This window comes from Varanus komodoensis, unplaced genomic scaffold, assembly GCF_004798865.1.
Source record: "Varanus komodoensis strain SLA01 unplaced genomic scaffold, ASM479886v1 scaffold29_1, whole genome shotgun sequence".
Lineage (NCBI taxonomy): Eukaryota > Metazoa > Chordata > Lepidosauria > Squamata > Varanidae > Varanus > Varanus komodoensis.
The window spans coordinates 4,625,778-4,640,904 of record NW_025335759.1 but is presented as its reverse complement, the minus strand read 5'-3'; the positions used below and the strand labels follow the sequence as shown (position 1 = coordinate 4,640,904).

Here is a 15,127-nt window from a genome sequence, read left to right as displayed (position 1 = left end):
ACTAATTATAGTTGCTTTAGTCAGAGTTATTTAGTAAGTAAGTGGCCTTTTCAGATGCTTGGAACTGCAGAGGCTAATTGCACACAGAATTCTATACTGCACTGCACACATGACGTGTTCAATAGTGAAAGCATCCATAAGAACCCTAGCCATATACAATACAGAAACTGAACCAGTGAAAGAACAAGCACTAGAAGAAACAATCAAGTTATGATCCACTATTGTTGCCAATTGCAGCACCCCAAAACACCCCAAAAGTAATTGGCTAGAGAAAGGCCCCAAAAGTAGTTGGCCAGAGGAAGGCCACATAGTAAAAACACCACAGTTATACTGTCCCAGAAGGGAGGGGGGATAAGAACAAAATGAACTTTGTGTAACCCACAGCTAACACGCTAGCCTGACCTTGAATACAGCAATCAAAGGGACAGTGGACACTGGTTCTAGCTGCCATGAAAGTTGCAAATGTGCAGGGAGGAAGAACATGGCAAGCCTGTGTGAATCTCGAGCAGGTAAGAAATAGACATGGGAAATGTCTGGTCCTTGACAGAAGGAAGGACTCTTTCTCCAGCACGGGAGGGGGTGCATACATTGATGTATCAATGTATTAGATGTGCATTAGGTGACCTAATTGGTTACCTAGGTATAAAACGCATGTACCGGGTGCAACTTTTGAGACACTGCTTTGGGCTGAATGTCCCCTTTTGTCTCCCTTGATTCTATAGTGCACTAGAATAAAGCTGGTTTTGGCTCTAAGTCTTGTCTCAGGCTCTGTTTGGCTTCAGGTCTGGGGTCCACCCGGGGTTTGCCCCAGCTGTTGACTGGCACAGTCCGGTAACAGTTTTGGCGCCCAATGTGGGGCATGAAGAAGGCTAGGCAAAATTATTGTTTCCCACTAGTCACAATCATTCCAGCTTAGACAACTGCATAATACCTACAGAGACTGCCCACTTGATGGTGATAACTGGTTACATCCATAGAAATTCCCCTACAGGGCTAAATGACAACAACAGATGTAACAGAAATTTTAGCATTTCTCCTGAAAAATTTAGTTTAAGTTACTGTTACCAACAGGCACTTATAGTAGGACTTTGGTGAAAACTGCATACAACAAAAAGACTGAATTTATGAAAGCACTTTAACAAACTTCCCCTCTCTCTTTATCATAGCCAAAACATTACTGGAATGCGGATCAGCCACAGATGAAAGAGAAATAATCTGTTCAGCAGCCTGTATTATAACGATGTAGGGAGGACAAACTGATAGGTGGAGGAGAAGGTGGTAGAAGATTCCATGGCAGTTAGATATTGGAAACAAGCAGTTAGATATAAGAAATAAGCAAATGTTAATGGACTGGATAAATGTGGTGCATAGTTTTCATATCTCAAGACCAAACTGATGTATAAACACAGCTTGCTGTAGGAGGAACATTCCATTAATACATATTACAGTGTTGCTAAATTGTAAGACTTACAATTATTTTGGTACTGCTCTACTGTGTGCGAGTGTGCTCGCTCGCTCGCTCACTCTTGCGCTCCCCCCCCCCGCCACCACATTGGTGGTGAGATATATATGTGAGACTTTTCAATGCTAATATATTTTAAATGCTGAAATCTCTTTGCTGGATACTGGTGACCTCACATTTCCAAAAACAAAATTATACCATCTATGTACTAAGATACTTCAGAAACAAAGCTTATGCAAACAAATTAGTAACATGAGTAACATGATTTTCTCTTTTACTCAGACAATAAGCCTTTAAGACTAAAGAGTTAAAGGCTGCTTAATAAATACAGTTATGTGCACCAAACGGGCATAGCACTGTGCTACACTTTGTATTAAACTACAGCCACAAACTGCTCTACCAACATAATTATTGTTATTGTTATTCATTCCACTTCTATACTGCCCAACAGCTGAAGCTCTCTTGGCAGTTTTATTTATTATATTTATACACTGCACAAGTATTCCTGTAGGATGCTCTACAACACAGCAATTAACAACAACAGAATAACAAAATAAAAATAACAATGTAGCAATAAAATGACAATCGTAGAACAACAATAGACAATGGTGTACAACAATATACAACAGTATACAGCTAACAATAAAAACAGTATATTTCAATATAAAATTGAAAAAAGACTATAAAACAATTTGAACTAAAACAAGTTCAGTTGAACTAGATCTGTTAAAAATAAAAAAGCAGCTATAACCCCACACCCCCACCACTGCTATATGCATTTTAAAAACTTTAAATGCCATTAAATGATTCGCACAGAAAACAGCCTTGCCTGGTACCAAAAGGATAGCAGACTTGATGGCAACCCTCAGTGCAGAGATTGTTCCATATCTGAAGGACCATGACCTAGAAGTCCTCTTCTGCAACTTTCTGAGATTTCCTTGGAGGTGACATTCAGAGGAAGTCTCAGATATTAAGTGTAATGTCCAGGTAGGTTTAGGCTGGGAGAGGTGTTTTCACAGATTTCGTTGCTGCTGTTAGTTGCGAAGTTGCATCCGACCCATTGCGACCCCATGGACAGCATTCCTCCGGGCCTTCCTGTCCTCCAGCATCTCCCTGAGTCCACTTAAACTCACACCTACTTCAGAGACTCCATCTACTGTGATTCGAAGTCACGGAAGTCTACCATTGGTGCACTGAAGACATAATTATAATCTGCCAACACTGCAACACTTTATTCCAGGTTTAAACTCCTCTGTACTTTGTAGATCAGGGGCTCCAAGTTCTTTACTTTACTTCTGGCCCTGAAAGCTTTGTTCTAGAGGTGCCACGTCAGCAGTGTTTAGCAGAGGACACCAGGCAGAATCAAACACCAGAATGGATAATTATTCTGCCATATACTGCTATCTGAATACAAATAGAATGAATATACTGTATGCATTTTATTTTGAAATTGTATATCCCACCTATTTCCCTGAGAGGAAATTCAAGTTGGTGAACAGCCAAAACCAGCAATATTTCAAGCAAACTTTTAAACCCCAAATTAAGGAACAGAAGAATTTGAAACGGCCTTCTTAAACAGCTACATTTTCACATATTGCCCCAAACAGTGCGCTGCCTTCTCAGGGACTGATGAATCTCGCTTGACATCCAAGGAGGCTGCAGCCACACGAAAGCTCTAGACTGGGAGTCAGCAACTTCCAGGCACTGAGGCAGCAGCTTGCACCTCCCACCGCCCCCCCCCCCCCCGGCCGGCTGCCAAATTTATTTGTTTGTTACATTTTTATACTTCCTAATAACTCACGCTGTCTGTGTACAAAACAACCCCACACCCCAAACAAATCTGCCAGCTAACAAGGCACACAGGGAGCACGTGCCTCGTTAGGAAGCAGAAGCTTCCAGGATTAGTCTTCCAAACATGCTTCCTGCCCACCTTGCTTTTGCACAAGAATGGCTGTGCTTTGTTTTGTTTTGTTTTGGCTGAAGTTGGCCACATTCTGCCTGCCCCGCTCTCGCCCTTGTGGCCACTCGCCTCTTTAGTTTCACGACACCAGCAGATCTAAAGTATCGCCTTAGGTACATCAGTGGAAATGTTCCCGCCACAGTTTACCTGCACTGTTTCTAGCTTGACCAACGAAGTAGCTGTGATGTAATCCCTGCGACACTGGAGAGGTAAAGTAATACTTTTCATATAAATATAAACAAACACACACAGGCTATTTCAAATGGTTATATACGTTTAAATTATTTAAATGTATTTGAAAAAGGGAATACACTTATCAAAATCCTGTATTTTCATTTGAAAAGCCTCTTCTGCTAATCAGAAATGCTGGCTGCAGTCTACTAAACACCTGCAGGCTGTACATTCCAAGAAAGCCCATAAGAATTACAGATATTTGGAGAGTGTGAGCTATAATATCACACTCTACAACACCAAATGTTATTGTAAGGTACATTGCGTGATCAGATCAGGGCAGCAAAACTCAAACACCTTCCTCGTTGTACAACCAAGAGAGCTTATCAGCTGCGGGCATTCCTGGTTTGGTTTCTGTTGCTCTGGCCTCAGGTGTAAAAATGACCCTCGGGTGCACTACAGCCTTAGCTTGCCAGTATTGGGTGACTTGGGCAGCCAATAAAATAGTATATGGATGTATATAACCAGTGCCTTTGCTCTGCTTCTTCAACATGTCATTCGTTATAGACTGAGTGACATCAGACTTCTTGAAAGTTCTGCTTGAGCCTATTGAACTATAAGCCTTCTTTTCAGCCAGCAAGCCTAACAATTTCCTCATATGCTCACAGAGATGAGTAAAATGTCCAAATAATAGAATAGCTTCAGTGTGAACTTGTGAAAGAGAATGAAAACCACAAGAGGAAAGGAGAAAAATGTATACAGTTCATGACAGCAACAGACTATAATGCACTTTTCTGTACATTACCATTCAGCCCATTAAAATTAACATAGCTGCTTGCGGTGGCAATATCATTCATATAGCAACAGAGATTCGTGCTAATCAAAATCTTTGTGGTAAACCATTCTGATGGCTGTGAACAGCATACAACAGAAGTAACCAAATAAATAAATAATCAGAGAAAATGAGAAGCAATCTGTCGTTTGGTAAGAACTATACTGAAATGATGAGAGCCAGTGTGGCGTAGTGGTTAAGAGCATGTGACCGGGACTCAGAGGATCTGGGTTCGAGTCCCCGCTCAGCCATGGAGCCAACTGGGCGACTTTGGGCCAGTCACAGACTCTCAGTCCAACCTACCTCACAGGGTTGTTGTTGTGGGGATAAGATGGAGGAGCAGATGTAAGCTGCCTTGAGCCCTTTGTAGGAAAAAGGCAGGAAATACATTGAAAAATAAATAAATAAATAAGAATCCCTTCAGGGGCCAAATATGGAAACCATTTTTACCACCTTGATTCGGGGATAATTATAATTTAAGCAAGACATTTTTGCAGAAAGTGGAACTATTCTGTTTTATGTTAGAATTTGTGTTCAGACTTACGTATTTCTGTGAAGGAACTGACTCTCCCACAGAGATGACTCTTGCTTGACTCCCATGACCTTTCATTGAGTTATAGTAGCAGTTATCTTGCAAGAACTGGTTCACTACCTTCCACATGTTCTCTTGTCAATGTCTTACTTGCCTGTTTGAAGCATTACACATAATCTGAAGCAACCCCAACTATTTAAGTTCTGAGCGGAGAGGATAGATAAAGACTGAGGAGAGAAAGACCCCTGACAGGAAGCATCTCTTCTCCACAAGTGATGACCCGTGGCAGTTTGCACCACTGAATCCTTTGACACTTCTGCTCAGTAACTGAAAAAACTGATATAAGAACAGTTAACTGGACACAAAAACTCATCTCTCATTCAGTCCAAACCTCTATAATTTTACAAAAAGTAAGATCCAACAATAGGCTTTCTCTCTCTATACATGTACAGGGGACCAAAGATTTTCTGTGGGATCCTTTTTGTGGGGTCCTTGACTCAAAGGCAAGACCGAGTTCAAGGAGACCTCTTCCTCCATAAATGTGTAGACTTTGCAGCCTCAGTCCTTCAGCGAGTACACACATCAGTATTCCGACACTGTTCCACTGAAATCAAGAGTTTGATTCCACAGTACTTAACTCTATGCTTATGACTAGTGATTTCAAGGCAGCAATGATTCAAGCATAAAGAACAACAACAAAAGCCTTCAAATATATATGATTTCAGCCAAAAACACAAACTCCATAACTGTTAATAATCACTGCAGCAACAAAACAGCTGTTCAGTCTTATGTATTGCTTCAGAGTAACTCATTTTAAAATGTGCATTTAGGGAGTGTAAAAACACGGTTAAGTTTTTATACAGCTATTCTACAGACATTCTAAAGCACAGGGATTATGATGATTTAAGCACAGAAAGGGCAGTGTCTTCCACCAAAAGTCATAATCTAGCCAAGCCAATGCCTTTAGTAGGCTACTTAATAAAGCAGTAATATTATAGCATATTTCATGCCTTCCCAAGTACTTCACCATAATCATTAAAATAGTCAAGTAAAGAAGAAAAGTTCTCTTCATATAACAGGAAAGCATCTAAATCTGAGAGCTAACAGCTTGCCTATATTTGAACCCATGGCATTTCAGCTTGCATAAGCAGGATCAGGCCTGGGCAGAAGTGGGATGGGTGACTTGAGTGTATGAGTCTATTGCTGTCAACTGCCTAGAAAGCTTTGGCTATAGGCAGTATAAAATGTAATAATAACAACAACAAGAACAACAACAACAACAACCATTACTGCTCTATTGTCCCCAGCTCAATTACTGTGAGTCCTCTTGTCCCTGCTCTACACGTCTACAGCCCACAGGGGAATTCCAAACTCCTCATTCCATCTCTTTCTAGAAATATCTGGCCCATCAACAGAGGTGAGGATGACAGAATGCATGTAATATGTTCTATGTTGCCCTTGCAGCTTTCTCCACGGACTAATCACATTGTATTCTTTGGTCTAAACCTAAAGCATTTTAAGTGACCACCTACAATTTAAAGTAATATGTGAATGAAAAAGACTTGTCTCAAACTGGTATGGTTGTCAAAGAGCCAGAATTGGCTGCTACTCCCTGGAGAGTAAACACACAGGAGAGGATTAAGATAGGATGTGCAGAGGTCAAGATATGGATTAAAAAAAAAAAACCAGAATGGGCAGAACTGAGAGACAGAGTGTAGAACAGAGAAAGAGAATGTGTGCAATGGGATGGGTAAAAGGAAAATGGTCAACAGAAATGGGGGTCCAGAGAGCAAAGAGAGTGGCTGTGTTCACACATAACAACAAACCACACTGGAGATTGCTTGCCATTACACATAATTCAGCAAGCATGGTGAACCATGGCATATTTGGTTACTTTGAATCCCCACAGAGAACCAATGGTCTATTCTAAGTTTCCACACTACTCCGTTACTTGCCATAATTTGTGAATTCAGTCGCAATGTTCCCGTTTCCACCAGTGAGTTCAGTGGCCAGACACTCCAGCTGCATGCTAACTGTTGAAGCAGGGTGTGGACTGGATGTCTCAGGACTCCCTTTCCTCCCTGCCTGTGTGCACTCTCTGATGCTCCGCCACTGCAATGCCTGCCGTGATGCCCCGCTTTCCCTCACAGTGATGCCCCATCCCACCATAATGCCCCATCTCGCAAAGCAATGAAGCAGGATGGGGCACTGCAGTGCGCCGTGTGGTGGGCGGGCATCAGAGAGTGTGCGCCCACAGGGAAGAAAGGGAGCGTCTCCAGCAGCAGCAACCACATGAGCAGCCATGCACAGTGCTCCTGCTTGGTCACTGCCCAAGCTCGAGTGGCCCCAGCAAGGGAGCTGCCTTTCCAAGGCACAGGAAAGCCCTGGCCTCCTCCGCGGGAAGCTGCCCTGCTTTCAAGCAGCACACGGGCAGCAAGTGGGGCGTTGCTACCACAACATCCCAAGGAGCCTGTATCTCCTGCACTGCCTCCTGCCCGGTATCTCACTCCTACCCTGTCTCCAACTATCCAGGGGACTCCACACAAGCCCCATCACACCCCCTCTTGACAGACGAGTCTGCTGGTGGAGTTTCCGAGTCACACGCCCAGACAGGCACCATCATGGAAGTCTGCCCAACAGGGCATGCCCTCTTGTTCTTCGCACTGGTGCATGTGATGCTGCCCTCCATGAGCTGGGCTGCTGGGAGGAGGTGGCCAAGCGGCATGTGCAAATCCTGCTCATGGGGGGCAGTGGGAGAACACTGGGTACATGTGCAATGAAGAGGGAGAGAGGCGTGGGTGGACATGCTTATGTATGGGCAACAACGGGACTGCTGCTCTCATACTCCTGCAGAGCAATTGTTCTACTCCGAAGAGCAGACATTGGCTCCATGGAGCAGCTAGGAAAAAAATGGTGGCTGGCAGAGAACATGTGCAGGGGAAGGTGTGGGCCAAGGGGAGAGGCCGACTGGGCAGGCAGGAGCAGTGCACACTGGGATTGATTCCCAGCAGCAGGGCTGATGGAATATGTGCCACCATTTGGAGGAACGATGGTGGCACATGGACGCTCCCCATTAGTAGCTGCCTGGCAAATGTGTGATCACAGGATGGAAGGTCCCTTCAACATAAATAAAACAAAACAAAATAAGGTAAGATTCGTACCATACAGTAACTGTGCAGCTTGGTTTGGCCTTATGTGTGAATAGCTCCCGTGTGTGCTCTATGGAGTAGACAGAGAGAGTGCATGCAAGTTTTCTTTGCTGAGGAAAGAGAAAGTTAGCAGAACTATAAAATCAGAGGCAGAACAGTACGTGATACGAGGCACAGAAAGAACATAGAACACAGTGGTTTAACAAGTGAGAAAAATGCTTAAAGTGACTGATAGGAACATAGGAAGCTACGTTATACTGAGTTTGGACTGCTAGTCCATCCAGCTTGGCTTTGTTGACACTGGCTGACAGTAGGAATTTTTCCAGCCCTATGTGAAGATGCTGGAGATTGAACTTGAGACCACACGCATGCAAAATATGTACTTTATGACATTCCCTATGCTGATCCAGTACTGCAATTTTCCAATTTTGTTGAAATGCTTAGATAGACCCAGAAATTATTCTAGTTATGGGCTCCTGCAATAAAAGTCTTAAGGAGACATCCCAACCTTATTATTTTCCCAGTATTTCAAGGCCTCTCAAGATTGAGATTTAGGTGGGTTTTTCTTGTATAGAATGGATGCTGTGCTCCACTTTGTTTTACCGTAAGACCGTCCCCGAGACCACATGGCAGTGGATGGTACGCAAAAGTTTTAAATGAATAAATAAACAAACATGTGTGCATTTCCTTCAGACAAGAAAGTCCAAGTCCAAGTTGAATTCCTTCGTCTCATAGCAGGTACCTTTTCTTATAAAGAAAAGTACTTAAGAAGACAGGGAAATGCTTTTAAAAAATCTTGTAGCACTTTAAAGACCAACTTATCTGATATGGCATAAGTTTTGAGTGACCAGAGCCCACTCAAAGGATGCAATTCACTGCACACTTACAGAGGGCACCCCCTCCCCGCTTCAATAGGACTTTTTCTGTCTAAACATGCATAGGATTGCTCCCTAAATGTATCAACATCACCTGTCACAGATACAGGTGATGCACATGCTGCCCTGCAACAAAATGTCTTTATTTTCCTCACACACACACAGGGAGAAAAGTTTTCCCCATGGTTCCAAAATTCCTGAAAATTTCATCTCTCTAGCTATTGCCCATGTGATACCTTTGTAGATACGGACTGACCTGTCTCATCTGCTGCAATCCTTTTGGATGACTGGTGTACAACCCCTGGTGCAAATACTTTTTTGTTATTTTAACAACTGATCGAGTAATGCATGCTCTGCAAGCATGCACAGTAACGCTACAGCTTTTTGTGAGGAGGCAGTTACTCCTTGGAAGGAGAATCGGGGAGGGGGGGTTGAACTTTCCTATAATCAAGGCTCTGCTGAGTATGCTGGTACCTCTCTCTAATGTGTGATTGATGCTGCTTTTCCTGCATAAACATTAGCTAATCTAGCCTGAACATCAGGATCAAGAGGGGATGATATGAGCATAAGGAGAAGGGAAGCATGAAATGTCAGCGATATGGTCTGTGATGTGAATATATTTTGTGTTCTGCATTGCAATAAGCTATGCATTTGGCCCCACAATTTACATGTGCCCCCTCCCTTGCATATACATTTTACACATACACAAAAGGGAAAGGGCCAGTTCTGTAAGGCAGACCACAGGCTTTACACATAGGAGATTTCAGGTTTCAAATTCCAGCATCTCTACTATAAAGGTTCAAAAAGCAATTGATGGTAAATACTTCAGCCCAAGAGTCTAACAAGTTGCTGCCTGTCAGAGTAGACAGCACTGTGCCAGACAGACTCAGTCTGACCTGGAATAAAACGGCTTCCCTTTTCTAAGGTGCAGAGATAACTTTGTAAACCCTGGGACCATTGTATCATGAAATGCAAGAAATACATTTCTCTGTTATACAGAGAGAGGTATAAACAATACAATGCACACAGAAGTCCACTTCTCTCTCCACCTATATTTTGCATGTACATGTAAGAGGAGACAGAATCTGACTATAATAGCTTACGAAGTAAGCACCGGTCCATGAAACCTTCTGTCACAACAGGGAAATCTTAGGCACATCTATTCAGAAGTTAAGTCCTATTAAGCCCAAGGTGTTCCACTCCCAAGTACACAGGACTGCAGTTTTACCATGCAAACATATGTGTACTCAAACCTAAGTGTCCCACAGTGAGGATTAGTCCCAAGTTAGCATCTAGTATCTATCTCTCTATATTATAGATTTTACAGGATTGCAGCTTTTAAGGAAGAGCGATGGGGAACCTGTGGATCTTTAAATCCCCTTGGACTCCAATTCCCACTCTCCCTAACCACTGGACATATTAGCTGGGACCGATGAGAGTTCAGTTCCGACAACACCTGGAGGACGACCACGTCAAGATGCCACCAGTTTCGCTTCCTCCGATTCCTGCTTTTGCAGAAGCAGACAAACAGGGCCCCTGCGGAGCTGCGCTTCATCAGAGCCCAACTTGGGAAGAGCTACAATTTCCCCCATCCCTTACTTTAAGGTGTCACCGGGGTCTTTTTCTTGCCCTTTTTTCCTTTTGCCAAAGCAGAGAAAGATCCCCCCACCCCCAGCATCGCGGGCTTTGTTAATAAAAAAAAAAAGTGGGGGGGGGCGCGAAGACAGGCAGGGAAGCCATCCCAGCCCCCTCGGGGAACAGGGGAGGAGGCGATGGCGCGTTATGGGGTGTCGGGGGCGGCGCGGGGGCAGCGAGAAGAACTTGACGCGTCCCTCAAACTTCCCCGGCCGACTTCGGGGGCGCAGACTTCGGGGAAGCGGGGAGGAGGAGGGCATCGCCGGGACTCCCGAAGAAAGCAGCCCGCCGCCGACGGGGTGCCTCGCCTGCCCACCCACGCTCCCCGCACGGCGCTGGGGGGCGCCCTCCAGGGGACCCCCACACTGCTGTCCCAAAATGGCGGGGGAAGCGCCGCCTAACGGTGCGTGCAGCGCAAGCGAAGGGAGAGCAGCCGCGAAGTGGGGAACGAGGGGCGGCGGGGTACTCGGCGCCCCCCGCTCAACTCCCCCTGCCGGGACTGCGCGGAGGAGGCGGCAGGGCGCGCGCCTCGGCGCCCTCCGCCCCGCGCCCCGCGCCCGCGGCGCCCGCACGCACTTTCCACTCACCTCCCCCGCGCCGGATTCTTCTCCTTTAAACTCGCACAATTGTTTTTTATTTTTTTTAAACCCCCGGCGCTCGGAGCGCCCAGCGCGCATGCGCGGAATAACTGGGGCGCGGGCCGTTCCGGCGGGCTTCTAAGGGAGCCGAAGGAGCGCGGAGGGCGGAGGGGAGGGGCGTGCGCCCGAAGGAAAGGAGCGCGCCCATTGGCGGGCCTCCTGGAGGGACGTGCGCGGCGGCGGCGGCGGCGGCGGCGCAGGGCCGCGGCTTCTTTGCTGCTTCTTTGCGGGAAGTTGCTGCGCCCGGGAGGGAGGCGAGCGGGACGGCTGCGGAGGCGCAGGGGCGCCCGGCAGCTCTCAGAGGGCTGCCCCCTCAAGCGCTGCACGCGGGAGCAAGCCCTCCTTTGCTTTCCTTCCGAGGAAGCGCGCTTCGGAGGGGGCAAGTTCCTGGAAGCGGCGGACGCTCTCCCGGCTCGTTTCGCAGCTCGTGGCTGCATTCGAGGGCCCGATCCTGCTCGAGTTTGCACTGACCAGGGGATGCTGGGAGATGGAGGACTTTTTTCTGTCTAAATATGGGTATTTGCTCCCTAAATCTTTTTTTTTTTTCCCGAGCCGCAATTATTTATACAGAGAGAGAGGCAGCCTCTGGCAATGCAGGGTAGCAATGTAAAAGACGCACTGAATTGCGGACGGGATGGAAAGTCAGGTAGCACTTCTTAACTTCTTCAGGTTCTTAAAACAAGCAGCTGAGATTGGAAACAGTTCTGGCAGAGGAAAAGCCAGAAGGAGCCGGTCCCTTTATGTTAGTGCGCATTAGACGAACAGCTGCTTTAAGCTGCGGAAAGTTTATGCCACAATAAATCTGTTTGGCTTCAGGGTGACCAGGGAATTGGACAAAGCAGTATTTCAGATTTTTTTTTTACCAGCTGTTTCATCTTGTTTGATTCTTCCTTTTTAACTTCAGGTTAATATTGTATTATTAATCTTATTTTTATAAAAATGATATAAATGAATGAATCCTTGGAAGTGGATAATACATAATCAGAAGCATCCATCAGAAGTTACAGAACAGCATCAGCACCTGAGGAACGAATGTGGACCCGAATCTCACTGACACCATTAACCCAGAATAAGGGTACTGCTATGGCAGAGCGACAATTGGCCAAGTCCCCCCTCCAAAACTTGGCACCACGCCTGGTTATGAAATTAGTATGGGTAATATTCCATGTTAGTGCTACATAGTGTACCCAGTGAAATGAATGGGACTTAATTAATTTTATTAGATTTATATCCTGTCTTTTTCTTTTTTTTAAAGGACTCAGAGAAGCTTATATCATTCTCTTGGTCTTATCCCCACAACAACAACCCTGTGAGGTAGCTTGGGCTGAGAGTCTGTGACTGGCCCAAAGTCACCCAGTTGGCTCCATGGCCGAGCAGGGACTTGAACCCGGATCCCCTGAGTCCCAGTCCCATGCTCTTAACCACTGCACCGGACTAACCTAGTGTCACGCATTTCAGTGGGTCCACAGTACATATGACTAACTTTGGATACTACAATACATCTGAAAAATAATTAAAATAAATGGCTGCTTTTTTGCCTTTTTTTAGAAGCCTTCCTGAGTCTCACTGATTTATTGGGTAGGGGCTGGGGGCACAAACACTTTCGTTGCATATTAAAAGACCAGCAGATTGATTTTAGCATTAGCTTTCAGGAACTAGAAGACACTTCATGCATCTGGTTAAATGGACTCTAGTTATAGGTAGCTGCCATGTGCTGGCCCAGAACATTGTCCCATCTAGCTGTCAACAGTGTCAGCAACTTCCCAGGATGTCTAATCCTACCTGAAGGTGCCAGGGATTAAACCTGGACCTTCGAGATGCAAAGCAGCAGCCTTCCACTAAGCTACCCACTGAAAGTTTATGTCACAATAAATTATTCCTATTTTAAGATAGATATTCTTTGAATGTTGCAGTCATAAACTTAACAGCACAATCTGTATGTTTATGCAAAGAGCATAAGGTTGCAGGCCAAAATGATTACCCCGCTAAATGTTTAAAGTTAAAGTTTAAAATTCATGTTCCAAACTCCTTTTGTATTTCCCTTGGCTCTTGTTACCAAAACTATAATAGAAAGTGGCATTTTATTTTTTCCTAGGGTAATAGCATTATTGGATTTTATCCTCTTATGGTCTGTATGACAACCTTTGCCCTCTCCCCCCTCCCCACTGCTTTTTGAAGTAAAATGTTGAATTTTGATCACAGGATTTTCACCCTTAGTACTCCTGATAGCATAATGTCTGTAGCCTTCAATTATATAATAGGAGTCACCCCAGTTAACATTTCTAGTTTGTGATACCTGTGCTTCAGTGAATTGAGAATTCAACTTTGATCCCACCACTTCTGGTGATTTATAGTACAGCCTCAGAAAATCGAGGCAGCTGATTTTCCTGCAAAATCACCCTGTAAACCAACCGACATCTTGCAATGGGTGTCATGCGTCCCTTGGAGTAGAATGAAGTGGTTTGGCTCCCGGTAGGGCTAGACAGCCAGTAAGGAGCACATTCCAGCAGTCTTCCAGACCTTCATCCAGGCCTTCATTTCTGAGCGGAATGATGATTTAGTATTGAAATGAAAATAACATCAAGCTGTTACGATGATAAAATTAACCCCGATTGTGAACCATTTTATATTGTATGTATTTTATTTTAATGTTTATATTTTTAATTATAATTATTTAACTAATTGTTGTAAGCTGCCCCGAGGCGAATGGGGCGGCATAAAATGTTTTACTAAATAAATAAATAAATTTTGTACAAGTACCTTGTAAGATATTCTCATCTGTTCTTTAAAGTAGCAACGGACAAGTGATGGTTTTAGGACCTTAAAGGGACCTTCAGACAGAACTTTTATCAAGTGATCGCCATGCCACTTCAGGCTGTTTAGGCAGTGTCATTGTTGATTTGTTACCCTCTCATGTTTTCCCCATAGGTTCTTTCTTTGTTTTTATTACCAGGAAAACAAAAGACCAAACAAAGAGAAAATAGGGAGCAATGCCTTTTAGTAGTGCTCCTCGAATCCTCTCTGGAAGCTCTCCTGATCACTATGTGCAAGGGTTTATTACATGTTAACATTCTGCAGTATTATATGTCATTTGTGAGGTTAAGCTTTGCTATAGTCCAACTCATCTGATTATGAAACAGATGGTTTGGGGGGAAATGGTTTATCTACTGCCATTCCCTGTGCTATGTATCCATGCAGGGCTTTTCAGTATATCCTGGAGCTCTTATCAACCAGAAGCTCTAGTATACCATAATGATCGCCTTGCCAGATTTAATGCACAGTATTTTTTAATCTATCCATTGGTTAAAACTGTCTACCTCCATAGTGAGAAATGTGTTATTCTTCAGTTATGTTTGAATTTTAAAACAAAACTAGTATTTTTTCAATAAAGTGAACTCACTGCTTGGGGTTGTAAGAGACACACACAGAAAGGAAAATATAGCCTGGAGCTGTAACAATTTAAATGAAATAGGGTCAAAGGAATAAAAGTGAGAAGTTAAATGGTTCAACTGAAGTACATATAAAATAGGCTTGATTGCCGCAGTGAGATACATTTAAACCTGCTATTAAAATTCACCGAAAACAAGCACATCTTCTACCTAATCTGCATGTTTGATTTGATGTTGGGACCATGATTCAACTGTTCGTACATCTCCCTGCACCCCATGTGAGTACGTGCATGATACTCCCCCTACCTATATAGCCACATTTAAATAAATGTAAATGCTTCAGAGATGTATCCCTAGACAGCATCTCAGCATCAAGGACTGTTCAGGGGGGAAAACCCCCCAAAATTCCCTCTGAGGCTGCAGCTTTTCCTGCAATGTCTGAGCCATGGTCTTGGCCTTGCCCGGTCACTTCAGAAACATCTGC

At 44.4% G+C, this 15,127-nt stretch overlaps 1 protein-coding gene across 5 annotated transcripts in view; it reads right to left on the bottom strand.

Moving 5' to 3' along the window:
• LOC123025795 (lethal(3)malignant brain tumor-like protein 3) overlaps window positions 1-11,304 on the bottom strand; it is a 60,219-nt gene extending 48,915 nt beyond the window's left edge. For 2 of the 5 annotated variants that reach the window (XM_044434813.1, XM_044434812.1), the window contains exon 1: window positions 11,204-11,221. Coding sequence is in view for 2 of the 5 variants with exons in the window: in XM_044434814.1 (XP_044290749.1) it covers window positions 11,204-11,293 (90 nt within the window). In the remaining 3 variants the exon portion in view is untranslated. Of the gene's footprint in view, window positions 1-3,569; window positions 4,677-11,203 lie in introns of those variants that run through there. The other 3 variants (XM_044434814.1, XM_044434811.1, XM_044434815.1) reach the window with 3 other exon arrangements.
• Window positions 11,305-15,127: the final 3,823 nt, after the last annotated feature.